A 20,679-nucleotide genomic window follows, 5' to 3' on the forward strand; every position below is an offset into this window, starting at 1 on the left:
GCTGAGAGCTACTAGACACCTGCGCGAATCCTGGACCTATAGTAGCAGTCAACACTACTCGGCGCCTACTGTTTCTACTAGGGTTCACGAACCCTCAGGTTAGCAGCCAGCATATATCTGCGCAGCTACTCACGCCGTTCAGCAGTTAGAGACTAGACATTTGGAAGGATCTAAACTCTCAACATATTTGGCGGCGATCAGCTCAATTAGCACGATGTACACGGGAGTTAAACTGACCAAAGTACCTGAACTCTACTGGGAGCAGTAATTTAGATCCCCAGCCGTGTTTCTCAATATAGCGCTGCAACATCCCACCAGCGAGGACTACGAACTTTTAAGAGAGACAACTTTTGAGTTGTTAACTTGTATACAATATATCTCCTCGCCTTAGCTACAGCAGCAAGGATGTCAGAAATGCATGCGCTTAACTTTCGTCGAACGTGATTCTACACAGGAGAACATGCTGAAGTCCACCTGGGACTATGATGGGACTTTATGTCTAAGAATCAACTACCTGGTCAACTAGATTGCCAATATCATGTACCAGCATTGTCATCAGTTCTCGAACAACGAGACACAGAGGACTTGTCCCTATGCCCAGTCAGATTTTTTAAAATCTAGTTAAAAAGGACTGCTACAAGAAGGAGAAGGTTTAAATGTCTCTTCATTCCACTATCACCCGCCACGACTATTGAAGTCTCTCGAACCACAATCTTATGTTGGATCAGAGCTGTCATTCTACAAGCTTACAAAGTAGCAGGATTGGTTCCACCTAGAGAGCATCTAACCCTCACGAAGTTAGCGCCTTAGCGTCGACACTCGCAAGAGAAATTGCTCATTATCATGGAAATTGCTCATTATCATCCATCATGGAAGGCTGTTTTGGGAAATCGGACACCATTTGCCAATCATTATCTTGGAGACATGTCTACAGAGGATGTATCAGGCATTCACCTGTTTGGTCCACTTGTAGTGTTTTGGGAAATCCGACACACCGTGTTTGCCAATCATTATCTTGGAGACATGTCTACAGAGGATGTATCAGGCATTCACCTGTTTGGTCCACTTGTAGTCGCACAACAATGCTCGATTCCAGCCAAACATAGAGAAACTCGCCCTGATCAGGTTGACGCTAGGCAACGTTACGGTGTTACAGAAGATGTTACTGAGCTGTAGCGACACATGAGATAAAATGTGTAGTGTCCACACTGAAGTTATGCTAAACCAAAGTTCATATTTATTCAAACAGTGATGCTGACATGTAGTGATTTATGAGTGAGTGCATTTAGTTTTACACCGCTTATGGCAATATTCTAGCAATATCACGGCTGGGGACACCAGAAATGGGCTTCACACATAGTACCCATCTAGGGAATGGACCTGAGCCATCGGCGTGACGAGTGAACGCTTTAACTACTGGGCTACCTTCCCGCCGCTTCATCCAGAGGATAAAGTACAATTGCTACGTGTACAGGTTATATATAAATATAAATAAACTCTGGATAGTAATATCTGACAATAATTCATTAATCTGTTCTTACTGAAACCCAACTTACAAATTAACGACAGCCTAAAACTATACAGTTTAAACGTGGTTTACGGAACATACAAATTGATCTCAATGTTCCGAAACGTCTTGACTGTCGTCGGGATGTTGACATAGGCCAGATTTGCATTGAACCATGTGTTTAGCCTTGAAGAACTCAAAAGGTGCCCTCCTCCTCTTCAAGGACCCTCACATTGGCATGTGAGCTGTACAGAATGTGTACAGGTACACGGTTAAATGTTGACAATCTTGTGGTTGTTGGAATCCAATATTAGGATCGCTGACACATGTCATCGTATCCCAATTACGTAGATCGATGCTCTTGTTGGCTTGTCTGATCCAGGCTCGATTGTGTAGAGACCGCCGCCATATAGCTGGAATATTGCTGAGTGCAGCGTTAAATAACCAACCAACCAATCCAATCCAATATAAAGTAAAGACGACAAAAGTCCATTTGGTGCTAATTTCCTTCCAGTGTTACGTAGTTGTCTTGCTTTAGAATCGACGGTTGCCATACATGCCACGATCTGAAGCAGATCAGTGTACAACACAGTAGCAGCTGAAAGTAACAGAGGGTTAGATGAAGGACTTTCACTTCGCCAATTTATTCATTATCATTCATATTAAATGCTAAGAGGATAGACGACTGAACAAGGCAAATTTGTGTTGAATGAGTAAAAGACACACGTTACATTTAAGGACTTACTTCCGATGTGTCTTTGTATTTATGGAGAGATATACAGAAAATCCTGTTCGCTGGTTTTTGATTATTTCCCCCCCTACATTGGCGTGATCTATGTCTGTTTTGTTTTATGAAAACACTAGCAAAAAAGTGCTTGGTCAGTCAATCAACAATGTAATTACTTGCAATTTATCATTAACAGCGAATCAACTTCTAATGAAGGAAGAAGCTGATAATGTTTATCCCAATGTTGAAATCAGGGACCCTTGTGGAGACAAAGAATCATCCCTTATAATTGTACCAATATTGGACACCGAATCTCTAATTCTATGTGGGGCGATGGGGTTACCTAGTGGTGAAAGCGCTCGTCAAACCGAAAACCATACTGTCCCTCACTCTAATTCTATACTGTATATGTTAACTTACCGGTAACATAATCACAAGGATGCTCCATGTCATGGCCCAGGCAAATCCAAAATGTTCTGTCAGAGCACCACCCAATAGAGGGCCAATGAATGACCTGTGAAATTGAAAACATTTATTATTTATGATTAAATATGCAGACAATTGTGGTAGCATTATCACCGAAATCAAAGACACGCTATTGTCATTCAAAGAAGAGAAATTTGTTTGTTGTTCCAGCCAATAATAACCGAGCAATATCTTCTTACAAGAATCAGTCATGCCCCTTAGGGGTTGACGATTTCATATTCAAGGGTTGGCGTGCGTGCGTGTGTGTGTGTGTTGAGCGGGGAAGTGTTTATCTTCCGAAAGGTACATGTGCATCCAGCTGGTGAGAAACATGCAAACATCTGTGACAAAAAAATCTTTGTTGCAAGGTGTCTTTTGTGAAATTTAAATAAATATCGAGACTCTTAGGTTTAATCTGAAAAACGTTATCTAATCTTAATACAAAATCCCAGCCCTCCATTTACCCCACCCCAACAAACGCCTAAATGGCATTGTTCTTTTGGATATACCACCATTAACATTTTTGTATCACAAGGTAGTTCAACATCATGTGCATATGCTAATGCAAACTGACATTTTACTTTTACATTTGATCATTACCATACAGAGTAATTTACATTTATGTGCTACTGTCATGCAGCTTCTGGAATCAGGTGGTCAGGGTCGCTGACATCGTTGATTACATCAGTACACATTGAACTATAGCGTTAAGAAATGTATACATACCCAAAATAGGTGGGTGACTGAATCAAGCCCGACAACAGACCGAATGTGGAATTGCTATTGTCATATCCCAAGTTTCTATAAGACAACGAAATACACTGTAGTTTAATTCATTGAATCATTCTAACACGTTCACACTCCTATACGATACTTGCACACAGTTCTGCCATGAATCTGTATTAGACAGATGGAATTAAGCAACGTGTAAACATATTGCAACACGATATACAGTATTTGTACAACTTTTGATCTGAGTTAGGCAACTAAATGAATAACAACATTAAATGTGGCATACATCTGGCAAGACGCGAGGTCTTTCACACACTCGGGGAAGTATTTATTCAGCTCAATTCATTTAGTCGTCAGTTTGCAACTGTAGAAAGGAAATATTGAAATGAATGATTTGAAAGCTGTGAATCCACAGAATATACAAAAAAGTGCACATTACAAAACTAAAGTATGCATCTACATATTGCTTATTTTTTTCTCCTCCTTGTTTGCTCCTACCTTGCTTGTTTGAAGATATATTTAACAGCACTGGTAACGACGGCAGCTGTAAATATCCCAACCAGCCCCATAGACAGTATGCTCAGCCACAATGTGCTGTCAACAAGGAATCTATGTCAGTATGCTCAGGCACAATATACTGTCAACAAGGAAACTATTTCAGTATGCTCAGCCACAATGTGCTGTCAACAAGGAACCTATGTCAGTATGCTAAGCAACAATGTGCTGTCAACAAGGAACCTATGTCAGTATGCTAAGCCACAATGTGCTGTCAACAAGGAACCTATGTCAGTATGCTAAGCAACAATGTGCTGTCAACAATGAACCTATGTCAGTATGCTCAGCCACAATGTGCTGTCAACAATGAACCTATGTCAGTATGCTCAGCCACAATGTGCTGTCAACAAGGAAACTATGTCAGTATGCTCAGCCACGATGTGCTGTCAACAAGGAACCTATGTCAGTATGCTCAGGCACAATATACTGTCAACAAGGAAACTATGTCAGTATGCTCAGCCACAATGTGCTGTCAACAAAGAAACTATGTCAGTATGCTCAGCCACGATGTGCTGTCAACAAGGAACCTATGTCAGTATGCTAAGCAACAATGTGCTGTCAACAAGGAAACCTATGTCAGTATGCCCAGCCACAATGTGCTGTCAACATGGAAACTATGTCAGTATGCTCAGCCACGAATGTGCTGTCAACATGGAAACTATGTCAGTATGCTCAGCCACAATGTGCTGTCAACATGGAAACTATGTCAGTATGCTGTCAACAAGGAATCTATGTCAGTATGCTCAGGCACAATATGCTGTCAACAAGGAAACTATGTCAGTATGCTCAGCCACAATGTGCTGTCAACAAAGAAACTATGTCAGTATGCTCAGCCACGATGTGCTGTCAACAAGGAAACTATGTCAGTATGCTCAGCCACAATGTGCTGTCAACATGGAAACTATGTCAGTATGCCCAGCCACAATGTGCTGTCAACATGGAAACTATGTTAGTATGCTCAGCCACGATGTGCTGTCAACAAGGAAACTATTTCAGTATGCTCAGCCACGATGTGCTGTCAACATGGAAACTATGTCAGTATGCCCAGCCACAATGTGCTGTCAAGAAGGAAACTATGTTAGTATGCCAAGCCACAATGTGCTGTCAAGAAGGAAACTATGTTAGTATGCTCAGCCACAATGTGCTGTCAACAAGGAAACGATGTTAGTATGCTAAGCCACACTGTGATGGAAACTATGTCAGTGTTCAGAGCCACAATGTGCTGTCAACAAGGAAACTATGTTAGTATGCTCAGCCACAATGGGCAGAAATAATTGAGCACCCGTTAATTTTGTGTGGGTTCCTGTTTCTTTCAGTCTTCAATGATGTATTAACGTATCATTAAAAGTCCATGAAGTAATGATAAGTTAAGACTTTAATGCATCATTAAGGTTTACTGTTGCCAGCAGTTAATGAAGGTTTCATAGAACCGGATCCTGAACATACCCCGCCCCCGCCCTCAACTGCTGATTACCATCCATCCCCTAGAATCAAACGGATGCTTCCTTATCTTTTGAGACGCCAAATATTACTTAAGTGTATCTTGGAAACAAAAATGTTACCGGGAGGGATGGTATGCAGTTGTAGATGATGTTTTACTGACGATGTGACCAGTACGGTCAATTCATCTGGAAGATTAGAGGCCAATGGAACCAAGAACCTTCACATTTGCTATATAACTCATGAAGTGATTATTCTGAAGGGAGAATGTTTTTGGTGTCTTCATCGTTATATTAGCTGCCATAGTAGTTATGTGGAGTGAGTTTGGTTTTACGCCGCTTTTAGCAATATCACGACTTGGAACACCAAAAATGGGCTTCACACATTGTACCCATGTGGGGAATCGAACCCGGGTTGTCGGCGTGACGAGCAAACCCTGTAACCACAAGGTTACCCCACCGCCCCAGTAAATATGTGAACAAATGCTCAGGTTTGACATAAATTGTACAGGTACCCATTTTACATTTTATGATTTCAATTTCGAATTGTAAAATACATACACTGCATACGTTGGGGGATTGTATTAACTCTTTACAAGTGAGTGTCATGTGTCAGGAGTAAATTAATAGGCATTGGCTTTATTGACTCGTCAGTCACTTTGTGTGTCACGATGGCTAGACCAGAAAATGATCGTCACTGCCTAATCCGGCACCATGTCTAAACCGGCATTCTATTTCGGTCCCGTGTTGTGCCAGTTTAGACAGGTTTCACTGTAATTATTCATTTCAATGATCATATACTCGAGTAGATCTTGAGTTTTAGTTGACGGTTTCATTAAATTGAGTGGAGTCATTATTATCTCTGCCACAATGTGCAAGAAGGAAACTATGTCAGTATGAATGACAGACTAGAGCATTTGGATGTACACGCTGAGCATAATTATCAGTCGAAACAGATTCCACTGGGCGTGAAGGTTGGTTTGTTTGTGGTTTAACACCGCACTCAGCAATATTCCAGCTATATGGCGGCAGTCTGTAAATAACTGAATCTGGACCAGACAATCAATCCAGTGATCAACATCATGAGCATCGATCTGTACAACTGGGAAACAATGACATGTGTCAACCAAGTCACTGAGCCTGAGCATCCGATCCCGTTAGGTGCCTCTTGCGACAAGCATGGGTTACTGAAGACATAATATGACAAGACAATGCCAATTAGGAAGTAACTCCGTATTGTATACTTGTGATTACACTGTATCCGTGATTCCAGCCCACACTGACCGCAACTAGTCGCCAGCACGTTATGTCAGCAATCTAACCAACTCCACCATCTCGGGTTCCCAATGGAAGTCGGACAACCGGAAGTCGGACAACCGGCAGGCTAGAATTTGTGTGCTGGAGATCAGGTGCCAGCATAACGCATGTTGTGTTTAGTTGAGTTGGGCTTTACGTCACATCGGCATTTGTTGTGTTTAATAATAATATTATTATTTGAAGTTTCTGTCCCTTTTGACAGCAACCTGATTGGCAAGATTCAGGAAAAGCATTCTAAATAGGCGGACCTCGCCTTTGAAATGTCTCGCTTGCATCCCAAGTACACTGTCGTCAGACTCCCCCATGTTCTCAGTGCCTTTGGTTTGGTACCTCCTGATCTCTTGGCGCAGATCAGGAGAGTGTCCGGGTTCTCCACCGGGAGTACAGCCCTTCTGACACTCTGGGTAATGCAGAAGGCTGCAGTGTTGGGGAGCCTTCATATTCTCCGGAAAGTACTTGGTGGGTTCGACTAGGCAGCGTTTCCTAGGACAAGTCCCATTCGCTGTCTGGGCTGCGTGTAGAGGGGGCAAGGGCCCTGAGCTGATGATTAGCCTTACCAGCCTGACTGTGCCAGGATCACCCGAACCCTCTCTGCTGGATACTATCTTTAATCTGTCAAACATAATAATGACAACTTTATATAGCGCTAAATCCAACCACTAATTTTATATAAAAGGGTGCTCAATTTTGGGATTACTTTTCTAAATTAAGTACAGATTTTAGTGTCCTGGGCATCCTTTCACAAAGCACTAAGATGATCGTCAGTCACTAAAGTAACCTTAGTGCAATGTTAAAGAATGGGAGTTTTGGTTAACCTTAGTAAAGGTTGCTTCGTGAAAGGAGTCCCTGGTGGACAAGTGCCTGATTACGAGTGAGGGTTCGAATCCAGGATGGAACTCAATCCAAAAAGTACTAGAATCTGTACGTTATGTAGAAAGTGTTATCACAAATATAACATACATGACAAAGGTATAATAGTGACTGTGCCCACCTCCTCTATTGATTAACTTACCTTTCCACAAACGATAAGATGGGAGCTGGTCCGATGAACAAAAAGTCAATTGCTAAGCAACATATTCCGGTCACTAACACTGGAACTGCAGGCACCTGAGATGTGAATATCCACCATTGTATAAAGTATTAAATTTATCACCCTGACAACCATCTGTTATATCTTAATAACACTGACTAAAGAATGCAACATCCTTTTAAGAGACATCGCAAAAATGTCAAAAATAATATTCTTGGTGAGGATAATGTCTAAATATATTTATTATTTCTTCTGTGCTATCCTTGATGGATAATACAATTATGAAAAGGAATTCAAGGCAGAAAGTAACGCTCAACATGAATTTTATTCATGTACATTTGTGCAGGTACATGCGACGGCCCTCTTCATTGACGTCACGTTCAATTATTTCATGTCGTCACAGACGAAGAAATACAGAAATAATGCTTGCTAGGCAAAGGTGATATGTGCACACATGATATATATGAAATTGGTTAGGTTTCACCATATGGGTACTAAATGTATATGGTACAGTGAATGTGTCAAATCAGGAAATGTGTAAATTTCCTGGAATATTTAGGAAATGTGTACATCTCCTGATTCACTCAGAAAATTGTACACATTTCCTGATTTGAAGGCCTGATTTTTGACACATTTCCTGATATGTAGTTTTTGCTTAATTTGCAATGAAAACAGGAGAATGGGCCAATATATGCTAATTATTTAAAGCCAATCACAGAACATACAAGTCAAAACGAAGCAATGATGTTAAGAGGATAATAATAAGGTTATAATAACAATATGCTAATTATTTGAAGCCAGTCACAGAACAAACAGATGAGCTTAATCTTAAACACCAGCAGGACCATCCATCCTCTGCAGTGTCATCATCATCATCATCAGAGATCTCACAGATTGAGGAGCAGCATCAAAACATCCAGCTTAACCGCAGGAGAGCTGCTGATGGACAGTTTGCTCAAGCTGAACGCATGGTGAAACGCAGTCGTTTGGAACATGTTGCTGGAAATCCAGGTGATAATGTGACAATACCAATCTCCCTTGTAGATCGTGGCAAAGGGGACCCCCCGAAATATCATGGGTGTGATATTGATAGAAATGAGAATACCCTGTGTCGAGTTGCTGTGAGATCTGGTATCCTGAAGGAACGCTACTGTAGAAGTCAATTTGACTTGTGGGCTCAGAAACTTTTATCCATGGTTGTGCGCAAAGTGTTAAGCAGTGCAAAACCATCAAATGTAGATGTTACAAAGCAGGACTTGAGTGTAATAGCAGTTGTCATTCAAGCTTGAATTGCCACAATAAATGAGTTTTGATTTTGATTGTCCTTTAAATCGAAGCTGTAGTATTTGAGATAGCAAACATTTCATATCAGGAAATGTGTAAAAACATCAGGCCCTCAAATCAGGAAATTTGTAAGTTTTCTGAAAATTTCAGGAAATGTGTACATTTACTGAGTGAATCAGGAGATGTACACAGTTCCTAAATATTCCAGGAAATATACACATGTTCTGATTTGACACATTCACTGTAACATATATATACCTCTAACATAATATATGTACATAATCGGCAAAAAGTACGTTAAATATGGATGTGCATATTTGTGATAGTTCTGTACAAAGCCTTGGAGCACATGGGGGTTATGGGTAATTGCATTAAAATGCTTTCCGTTTGTAAGAAAGTTTACGGCAATCATACGACATGCCTGGGTGTCAATTCATTACAAGAACTAGAGCGGCGACCATGTGTCTTGAATGAGGTTTCTACTCTCATTTACTGTTCACAAGGTGGCATGAGGATATGTAGATCTATAGTGGACATTTAAACAAGTGTCCAGGGAGTCAGCTGACCGTCAAATACGCACATTTCTTTCCAGAATTGATGCACTGACCATACACGATACTGAATAAGCCCCCGGGCATGTGGCATAAATGACACCGATCACACTCTGGGAAATGTTGAACTGAAATACAGACATTAATTACATCAACTTGTTATAGATTTTCATATATTCAGGTGAATCATAACATCAGTTACTTCACATGGCGGAACGCTGGGGTAACCTAGTTGGTAAAGCGTTCGTTTGTCACGCCGAAAACCCGGTTTCGATTCCACACATGGACACAATGTATAAAGCCTAATTCTTGCGAACCATACTACCTATATATTGTATACAGTATGTTATTAACTGTACAGGTCTCAATTCATTTGTAGAGTGAAGAACAGACCTACAAAACGTAAAAGTAGTAACTCCCTTTTGTTATGAGGTGTATCCCTAAACCATTAGAGAATTACATCAGATTCCGTATTTAGATTTGCAGTTTGCTCATGAGTCAAAACGGTTAGGCACGGTAGGCAGACAGAAAGTCTCGAGTCTCGAGGAAATCAATAGAGTGACCAACACAACAGATTAAGCTTCCATCAAACCAATAGACAAGTTAGTGGAAAGGGGAGTCACCGAACTCATTCATTAAACTATCGTGTCCGGAACTTGCCTGCTGAAGATGCTTGGCAAATGCAGGCTCTATTACGGTGATGGCAAACAGAGACACAACGATACCCTGGAGAGCAAGCCAAACTTCGAGCGATCGGAGAAGCGGCCATATTGTCTTCGAGGAACTTTGGACCGTTTGAATATCTGCAAGAATACAACAGTAACTGTTCAGCATGTTTCTACATGTTACAGAAGACTCTCAGAGTCTGGTTAAAATACTTCCTCCTCAACACCCTATGCATATTCAGTCAAAAAACCTTGGAGTCGGACCTACAGTTGTCTCCAAGTAAAACCTTGGATCCTGCACATTCCTTATTTAGTCTCCACGTTCGGGCTGTGTCAAAAATCGAATAACTCGAACTATTTACAAGGTCCCCTTTAACTTCGACACAACGGTGTCTAACTATTGCGCCTACTGACCTCCTGGTGAATAGAATGTGTTGCTTGGTTGATGGTGGTTTGTTAACATCCCACGGCTGACTCAGATAGGTCCGTGCTGCCCCGACCTCACAAGAGTATTGCTGACTAGGTCGTCAAGACCACATGGGATCATTGATAGTTTCTTTTTATTTTGTAAAACAAAACAATTTATATAATAATGTTCATTTGGAGTCTGTCGGATAGACTTTCAGAAATACATGGCGTAATTACTGCGTTGATGAAGATTGTTAACTCTCAAACAATTTTCAAATAGTCCGAGGTTCTCATGCACCTCCCATCCATGTCTGGATCCGACTGTCGTTCACCGCTTTCTCCTGCAGGTGTGACCTATCCGCCATCATTAGTTGTATATGTTCACAGCCATATCTATATATTACTGAATTGATCATGGCTACAACTGACGTTGGAAGATGATGAAAGAACACACCTGGGATTCCCACGATATTTACATATGATATTATCTCTCTGATGCCTTTGCAGATTAACGGTAGTTAGTTAACCAGAAAACAGAAGTCATCATCTTCCCGGCCGATGCAAGAGATGTTGCCTTCTGTGGAAGAGTGAGTTGGGTTTTACGCCGCTTTTAGCACTATTCCAGCAATATCACGGCGAGGGGACACCAGGAATGGGCTTCACGCAATGTACCCATGTGAGGAATCGAACCTGGGTCTTCGGCGTGACGAGCGAACGCTTTAACCACTTGGCTACTCACACGCATAAAGGCAGTTTGAAAGAAGGAAAATATAGCAGAAAAAAATCAAACCACAGATCTGATCAACATACAATGAATGGTTTACATGATAGGCTTAACGTGACAGTGAGGTGAAACGTGATGATACATCATCAGCACCAAACAATCCACGAAACTTGGCGTCGGAAGGTTAACCTCCTTGCATCATGGATTAAGGATGACATACCTGGCTGGTGAGAGAATAGAGCGCATGAAGCACATCCACAGATACATGTGCAGACTCCCAGCGCCCAGAAGGGGAGACCGTATCCGCCAAGCTAAAACATGAGGATCTCCAGAAAATAATTATACTCTCGTTTTTCTGGAACGAGAATCTTATGCATGATACTTTTCCTGAACATCATAGTGAGCGAGTTGGGTTTACAGTCGCTTAGAACACCATTCTAGTCACGGGGTCACACCTGAACATACGCTTCTGACACGCAACTGTGCACAGCGAACACAAGGAAATGATGTACCATAATACCGTTAATACACTCGGGGTTTTTCTGGAATGATTTGTGCAATGTTCTTTTCTTCTACATCACGGAATAGAATAGGTTAAATAAGTTTTGAACTACCTTCTAGCTATTCCATGGCGTGTCAGCAGGATGTGGAAGATACTGATCTGAAACGTTTACTATTGTGGTGAAACCCTCAAACATGACGCTGACGACCCTACAAACATGGTTGTTTCTGACACGCACATAGGACCTAGGGCTGGGACGGGTAATCCGGATCCCCGGGACGGGTGGGTAATGAGTTTGACCCGGGTACCAATGTCAATACCCGGACCGTTATGATCATGTGACTAATATATTACTGTGATATGTTATTCTTTCATAATTCAAAGGTTGTATTGTCTTTGAAGATTTAGACATTATTTACAGTCACCTGGTTTGAATATAATACATGGTTAAGATATTGAAAAACTCGAAATTTTAGCCTCCGAGCTGAAGAATATATTTTGCCATTACTTACAAATTTGATGTCAGGAATTAACATAACGGGTATACGGGTATGGTAGCGTAATCGTGGTGGGGTACCCGGGTAGAAAACCTGGACGCGTCCCAACCCTACTAGGACCACCTGTGCACAGTGAATTTTGGATCCTGAGATGAAAGGACAATGCACTCCACATTTTGGGGAGGACATGTACCTGATACAGCCCTCCTCCAATTGCCGGTCCTGCCATGAAGCCGAGGCTTAACGTCGTCTCAAGTATTCCCTGTGGAGAGAGTTCAGAAAGAATCATGGTCATATGAACATACTATTACAAACTTCGTTTTACGGTAGTAAACCTCAACGCGCCTTTTAATATTGTGAAATCTAGTCCTATGTTTTACGTCTGAAACAGACGCGAAAAAGCATTTCCAACAATATAATCAAAGGAAATTTCTGCTGAAACTGCACGATTCCGAGGAAAAAATATATATCAGACTGTATTATGAACCGCGATCAACCGTGACCCTGTCACAACCACATGCAAAGGCAAGTCAATTTTTACGTGAAAATATAACAAGGGAACATACAGTACAAGTTAAAATAGGGACTTGCACCGGATATCATTTGATTCACCGATGCGTCAGATTTGGAAATGTCCTTCACAGATCTACCATAATACAATTTGAAAGTTTCACTGAGGCCATCAATGTTAAAACACAAACAGCCAGTACTCAAACTGCGAAATCTGTATACAGGATCCTACCGTGAGTGTGTTGAGGTGTGTACCAAGGGACCCGACCGGGGTCAAACCGCACATATCTATCACAAATTTTCGACAATATCTCGGCCTATATTATATATATTGGGGCATATATACTCACTTTAGCTTCCTATTAACGCAATAAAAAGGCTTATTATCCCTTACGTACTTGCTTGAAATCGATAATTGAAACTTCGAGGCGAACAGCTTCCAAACAGAGAACACTTGCCACATATGGAATGTAAACAATTGCTCCCTACATCGAAAATGTCGCACGCGGTGTTTGCCGAACAGTGCGTAGGATATTCGTAAACACACTCCGGCACAGTGATTACTTAGCATAACATCGCTGCCACAGGTTAATTTGCATATCACGTGACCGGACTTTTCTCTTGTTTGTAAACAAACGCGCATATTCATAATAAGAAGAGACTGGCCTTACGCAACCTTTTTAGGCGCGCTCTTCACAATGTTTTACATTGTTACATATATATTCTTCCACAACTGCGACAGTAACGTTTATGACAGTACATATTTAGATATCAAACTGGCTGCATCGTTTGCTCTCCGTCGGCATCGATGACAGCACGTGGAGCCGTACAACCTATGTAAACAAAGGATCGCTACGCAAATCGAAATAGTGTTACATGTTTTAGGATAAAACTAAACCTAATGACCTAAACAATGAAACTAAACCATTCTATCAAAGATGTTTAATTAGATGTGTAGACTCGTCAAAAATAAAAGAGTTGAGAAATAAGTTAATTATATTGAATTGACGGATGTGACGAATCGTCACATCTTTCTGGCCTGTGGCAGAGGTACTATCCTGGATTGCCGCATGGAACTCTGGGTAGTAGAGTGATTCGTAAAGAGCGCTCCAAGGCACATAACTCATGGGGTTCGCTTGAAATAATGTTCGGTCAGTAGGAGGCCCGAGAGTCGATTTAGTGGAACGTTGCATTAATTCATTCGAACTTTTTATTTAATATTGTAATATAAATACGTAATTTCTTTTGGAATATATTATATGGTAGCTTCCCCCTGAGGGCTGATGGTAGTTATTGAGAGAAATGCATTATTAATTTTTGGAGAAGTGTGGTATGATATAGAGCCTTCACATCGTAATTACGAGTTGATGTGAATCGATGTTCTTCACATAAATTGTGTGAATGGAACTAGAGTGTGTGCTGCAATCTGATGGGATGAGAAGAGTTTTTAAAGTCGTAATAACCTTTACAAGATTTTAAATCACGACAGTCGTAATATAGTTATACATAATTACGATGTCGTATTAGTAAAAGCGATCATAAAGTTCTTATAACCCTAATGATAATTAAGTTGTAATTGTGGGAATAAAGTTTTTTGTAAGTGGTGATTCCGCAGTCATATGGATCCCATACATATGTATGGGATTTGCCATTTGTAGCAAATTGATTCTCCTGTGATAGTTGCCTCGAATCAAATTTATTTGTATTGCCTGTTTGTTATTTAACGCCGCACTCAGAAATATTCCAGCTATATGGCTGTCTGTAAGTGATCGAGTCTGGACCAGGCAATCCAGTGATCAGCAGCATGAGCATCATTATACGCAATTTGGATACGCTGACATGTGTCAGCCTAGTCTGATCACCCGATCCCATTAGTTGCCTCTTACGACAAGCATGGGCTGGTGAACACCAATTCTAACTCGGATCTTCACGGGTGACATGAATTAGAGATGCCATCATGTTTATTGAAAATTGAATGTCTTGAGGGGTGACTATAGTTATAAATAATGGTGGATCGGTCAAGTTACAGGGGGGAGGAGTTATTGAGCATCTTGTGGAAGATCAGGCCTACACACATCTTGGAATGCAAGGTCGACACAAGCTCCAGAATGCCCAGATTCAAGAGAAACTTCGGGCCGAGTATAAAGCTCGCTTAAAGAAACTCTGGAGCTCAGAGCTAAGTGCTCGAAACAAGGTCAAAGCCACCAATACTTTTGCTGTGCCAGTCCTTTCCTATTCTTTTGGAGTAGTTGATTGGACAAAACAAGACATCCAGAGTCTTGACCGCCTGACCAGAAGGATCCTGTCTGATAACAGATATCAGACATGATCCTTCTGGTCAGGCGCACCACCCTCGTTCCTCTCTTAATCGTTTATATATGGCAATCAATTCTGGAGGTCGGGGTTTAATTAATGTGGAGGCTCTTCATGATAGAATTTTGTTGTGTACTTTTGCACATATGTATTTATCGGATGATCCTCTGGTGATGCATGTCAAGACTCATGATGAAAGCAAGGAATTCCACAGCTATTTTAAGCGTGCCAAGGTTGTTGGACAGAATCTGAAATTTGAGGTTGATTTTGTTGATGGCGATGTACTGCTGGACGGTACAGCGATGGGTGTAAACCAAGTGAAGTCCTTCACCAAGTCTGCCCAGAGTCGGTCATTTGTGGAGAAGCTTTCCGAGAAGCCATTGCATCGTGTGTACATGCAGTGTGTGGAACAGAATAGCAATCCTACCGACTCCTTCGCCTGGATGAAGTCGGCTGTTCTTAAATGTGAAACTGATAGCTTCCTTTTTGCTGCCAAGGACTAGTCACTTCCCACTCGCAGTCGCCAAAATATGATTCTTAAACAAAATATCAATATAAAATGTCGACTTTGCAATGAATTTACAGAGACTGTCTAACATCTTGTCAGTTGATGCCCTTCTTTGGCACAAACAGCATATCTTAAACGACATGATGGCATGGCTCGTTGCTTTTACTACCGTCTCCGCCATGTCTGTGGCTTTGACTCCGAGGTCCATCCATGGTACGACCCTGAACATGTCCAGGGCGTCATGGAAAATGATGCTTTCAAACTTCTGTGGAATAGGCCCATATACAGCCTCAGAAGAATTCCTGCCAGCAAACCTGCTCTTTTCCTTTTTGATAAAGCCAATGAATTTATTTATATCATTGAATTGTCTGTCCCTTTTGACAGCAATATGATTGGCAAGATTCAGGAAAAGCATTCTAAATAGGCGGACCTCGCCTTTGAAATGTTTCGCTTGCATCCCACGTACACTGTCGTCAGGCTCCCCGTTGTTCTCGGTGCCCTTGGTTTGGTACCTCCTGATCTCTTGGCGCAGATCAGGAGAGTGCCCGGGTTCTCCACCGGGAGCACAGCCCTTCTGACACTCTGAGTAATGCAGAGGGCTGGAGTGTTGGGGCGTCTACATATTCTCTCGAAAGTTCTTGGTGGGTTCGACTAGGCAGCGTTTCCTGGGAGAAGTCCCATTCGCTGTCTGGGCTGCGTGTAGAGGAGGCAAGGGCCCTGAGCTGATTTTCAGCCTTACCAGCCTGACCGTGCCAGGATCACCCGAACCCTCTCTGCTGCACACTATCTTTAATCTGTAAAACATAATACTAACTGCAATAATCATCATCATTATCACCATCATCAACCACACCCCATCCTATACTTACAAACACAGTCACGATGGTATCTGGAAAGGTTTGTCCAACGATAACAAAACTCGAGGTCAGTATGGATGCAGTTGCAAGGGCTTCCATTACTCTGATGGCAAGGCATGAACCGACAAATACAGCACCTCCAGCTATCCGGTTCGTCAGTCTGGAAGTTTAAAGCAATGCATCATGTGCACTTATTAATTCAACAAACAAGAAGATCTCAGTGTCTGTGTTTTCGATGGTGTCCATCTCTCACCTAATATGACTTTGACTGAAATAGATAATGCACCGTCCCATAGTGTGCAGGACCCAGTTGCCAAGGTCAAATATCCACAAGGCTAATAGGACATCAAAGCTAATCACCGCGTATGCTATATCATACAATTGTAGCATATATTAAAGCGATATTTTTGTGTCTCCCAATTGCGTAGATCCATGTGCATGCTGTTGATCACTGGATTGTCTGGTCCAGACTCGATTATTTACAGACCGCCGCCATGTAGCTGGAATATTGCTGGGTGCGGCGTTAAACAACAAACAAACTTGTGTTTGAAACCTGACATCCATGATGATCTGGCGTAATAACAAAGGCGGTATAGGTAGGTTCAATACCACACTCAAACTGAGCGCTGTTGTGCAGACAGTTAAACAATTGCTGAACCAGGTGAGAGTAGCAGTTGACAAGGTAGGAACTAAATGAAGATTTTGTGATGACGACTTTTGAATCAATCTGTGTTCTCTATTGCTGGGGTCCCCTCAATGTCTGGAATGTTTATATGATCGCTTCCTCTTCGACATTTTCCATGCAGGCGTATCAAGGAGTCAACTCTTATATTATTGAGGTATTTTAGTAAAAATTGTGGGGTCACTTTTCAAAAACTACTTCTACCTTTCATAAAAAATTATATGATTCACCATTGTCATTATTCTTTTAGCAATTAGTAACGCCTTATGTACATTCTCAAGTAGTACAGACAATGGGGATACGGGATCAGTCTGCAAGTATTAAGGGTTTTCACTGCAATTTAGACCCTACACTCCACTAAGCAGGGTAAATGTGATTGAACATTTAATTATGTCAGGCACACAAATCTATACCAAGATGCCACTATTACAAACAGACAATCCCTACAAACAATTGGGTTTGTTGTCATCCATATATAATGGGTTCCAGCTTATACTGAAAATATTCTCTATTATTATTCATACACAAACCATATTATGAACAGAACCTTAGTCCTTTTTTCTGTTACGCATTTCATTCCTCGAACTAGGAGCAAAGATTGCATACTTTCCCCGCAAAATGAAGCAATTGCTTTGGTAAAATACAGCAGCTGCTTTGGTAAAATACAGCAGCTGCCTGGTAGAATACAGCAGCTGAATGGTACAGCAGCAGCTGCCTGGTAAAATACAGCAGCTGCCTGGTAGAGCCGCCTGGTGAATACAGCAGCTGCCTGGTAGAATACAGCAGCTGCCTGGTAACATACAGCAGCTGCCTGGTAGAATACAGCAGCTGCTTGGTAAAATGGAGCAGCTGCTTGGTAAAATACAGCAGCTGCCTGGTAACATACAGCAGCTGCCTGGTAGAATACAGCAGCTGTTTGGTAAAATACAGCAGCTGCTTGGTAAAATGCTGCCTGGTAAAATACAGCAGCTGCCGGTAGAATACAACAGCCGCTTGGTGGCAGCCGCTATCTGGTAGAAAACTTAGCTGTTTGAAGAGGAGCAGCCAATACAAGCAGCTGTTTGGTAAAATACAGCAGCTGTTTGGTAAAATACAGCAGCTGCCTGGTAGAATACAGCAGCCGCCTGGTAGAATACAGCAGCTGCTGCTTGGTAAAAATACTGCAGCTGCTTGGGTAAAATGCTGCCTGGTAAAAATACAGCAGCTGTTTGAGATCTGCATACAGCAGCTGCCCGGTAGAATACAACAGCTGCTTGGTAACATACAGCAGCTGTTTGGTAATACAACAGCTGTTTGGTAAAATACAGCAGCTGTTTGGTAAAATACAGCAGCTGCCTGGTAGAATACAGCAGCTGCCTGGTAGAATACAGCAGCTGCTTGGTAAAATACAGCAGGTAAAATGCAGCTGGTTGGTAATACAGCAGCTGCTTGGTAACATACAGCAGCTGTTTGGTAATACAACAGCTGTTTGGTAAAATACAGCAGCTGTTTGGTAAAATACAGCAGCTGTTTGGTAAAATACAGCAGCTGCTTGGTAAAATACAGCAGCTGCTTGGTAAAATACAGCAGCTGTTTGGTAAAATACAGCTGCTGCTTGGAGGAACCATGACCTTATACAGCATTAGGCACTTACGTGACGTCATTCATCCGACAATATATCAATTAACCTCAGTGTTGTCGTAGACCAATATGCATTGCCCAACATTTGTACCAAATCTTACCCGAACAATGTATGACAGCAGCCGAATATCCAGAGTCCCGCAATGTAGAAGGATCGTGGACTGAATCGTGACAGCTGAAGATACGAATATAGTTATCATTAATGCGCAGTCATCAAAATACACCATACATGCATATGTCTTCTACCACTGAAATGGATACCGTACCCTTAACATTTTGTATAACTTTGCACGCATATGAGTAGCTTAACATCAACATGTTCCCTAAACCAGTTCATAAAATAAAATTAAAGTGATAGGGTGGTGGTTGTGTATGTAAAAGAGAACGAAAGTACCTACCAGATATCCAAATATTGGTGACGTCAGAAAGATCACAAATTCAGAGCAACACAAGATGACCCCCGTGAGGGTTTGATGTACGTCCTTCTCGGCCGCCTAGGGGAAGTAATGAACAAACAATAGGCTCACTTTATGAGCTGCATGGTAGAACTGGTGCTTCACCCTAAAAGCATGAGTAGACAATGTGCCCTGGCTGCATTTGCAGGCAACTGACCCTGATAGCATGAGCAGGCACTATGCCCTAGTTGTATTACTATCTACTTCACCCTGGTAGCACGGGTAGACAATGTTCCCTAGTTGTATGACTATCTACTTCACCCTGGTAGCATGAGAAGGCAATACGCCTTTGTTGTATTACTAGCTACTTTACCCTGATAGCATGAGAAGGCACTATGCCCAAGTTGTATTACTATCTACTTTACCCTGATAGCACGAGTAGGCAATGGTCCCTAGTTGTATTACTAGCTACTTTACCCTAATAACATAAGAAGGCAAAGTTCCCTCGTTGTATTACTGGCTACTTCACCCTGATAGCATGAGAAGGCAATGCGCCCTGGTTGTATTACTAGCTACTTCACCCTGATAGCAAAAAATGTCTTTACGAGTTAATAGTATTATTGTATATACTTGATAGCTCCTAACAACACATTCCCACCCCTAACGCACCTCACGATTCCTTAACGTCACGTGAGAAAGTCAATAACTACTACCCCTACCTCTATCACGAAGAAGGGTGCAATTAGAGACACACAGCACAGTGCACAGAAGTTGGACACAACGATCACTCCCAAAAGAACTTTCTTTCTCGGTTCGGTACTGGGTAGCACAGGCTGCTTTTCCGATGTGACGGAGTCGGTCTTTGATGTGGTAGAATTCAGACAACACTCCATGAATGCAGCGACAGTCTGGTTTCATTAGGGACAGAAATATAGTTTGATGACTGATCCATACATGTATATCATAACACAATTACAACTGGTAAACGATGCTTGCTATTTTTTGTTTCTTTTATGGTAGTTTCAGAAAAGTCCTTTTTTTAAGGTAATGAAACGTGCAATATTTAGACAATTATACCAGCAAAAAATGTTTACACATATATTTATCAGGAAATATTGTATGTTTAACTATCCAGACCTTGTTCGACGTGACAATATTTGTAGTCACAAATTTTCGGTCACAAATGGAAGGCTGCAGAATGTGTTGATTGAGTCAAGGGACAGTGTATCCCAAAATACGATAGATTGAAATGGTTGTTTACAGGGACTGTGTCATTCTAATTGTTTGATCGACATTCTAGTAGGTGGTAAGTAATTAATGAAGCATACGACTTCATGGATAACAACGCCTTATAATCAGGCTGAAACTCTCTATATATACTTGGAATATAC

At 41.6% G+C, this 20,679-nt stretch overlaps 2 protein-coding genes across 2 annotated transcripts; both read right to left on the bottom strand.

Moving 5' to 3' along the window:
• Window positions 1-1,336: 1,336 nt before the first annotated feature.
• Window positions 1,337-9,867, bottom strand: LOC124274241 (MFS-type transporter SLC18B1-like). Its single transcript, XM_046709584.1, has 6 exons — window positions 9,637-9,867; window positions 7,755-7,849; window positions 3,930-4,025; window positions 3,426-3,500; window positions 2,655-2,748; window positions 1,337-2,105 (listed from the first exon to the last, which is right to left on the bottom strand). The coding sequence occupies exons 1-6, from the start codon at window positions 9,748-9,750 to the stop codon at window positions 2,007-2,009; spliced, it is 573 nt and encodes a 190-aa protein (XP_046565540.1). The 5' UTR covers window positions 9,751-9,867; the 3' UTR covers window positions 1,337-2,006.
• Window positions 9,868-10,210: 343 nt separating this feature from the next.
• Window positions 10,211-19,521, bottom strand: LOC124274205. The gene is made up of 6 exons (XM_046709511.1): window positions 19,292-19,521; window positions 18,995-19,068; window positions 16,604-16,751; window positions 12,597-12,665; window positions 11,625-11,715; window positions 10,211-10,410 (listed from the first exon to the last, which is right to left on the bottom strand). The coding sequence occupies exons 3-6, from the start codon at window positions 16,688-16,690 to the stop codon at window positions 10,211-10,213; spliced, it is 447 nt and encodes a 148-aa protein (XP_046565467.1). The 5' UTR covers window positions 16,691-16,751; window positions 18,995-19,068; window positions 19,292-19,521.
• Between the last annotated feature and the right edge of the window lie 1,158 nt (window positions 19,522-20,679).

This window comes from Haliotis rubra, unplaced genomic scaffold, assembly GCF_003918875.1.
Source record: "Haliotis rubra isolate DU_JTF1 unplaced genomic scaffold, ASM391887v1 Scf189, whole genome shotgun sequence".
NCBI classification, from domain to species: domain Eukaryota; kingdom Metazoa; phylum Mollusca; class Gastropoda; order Lepetellida; family Haliotidae; genus Haliotis; species Haliotis rubra.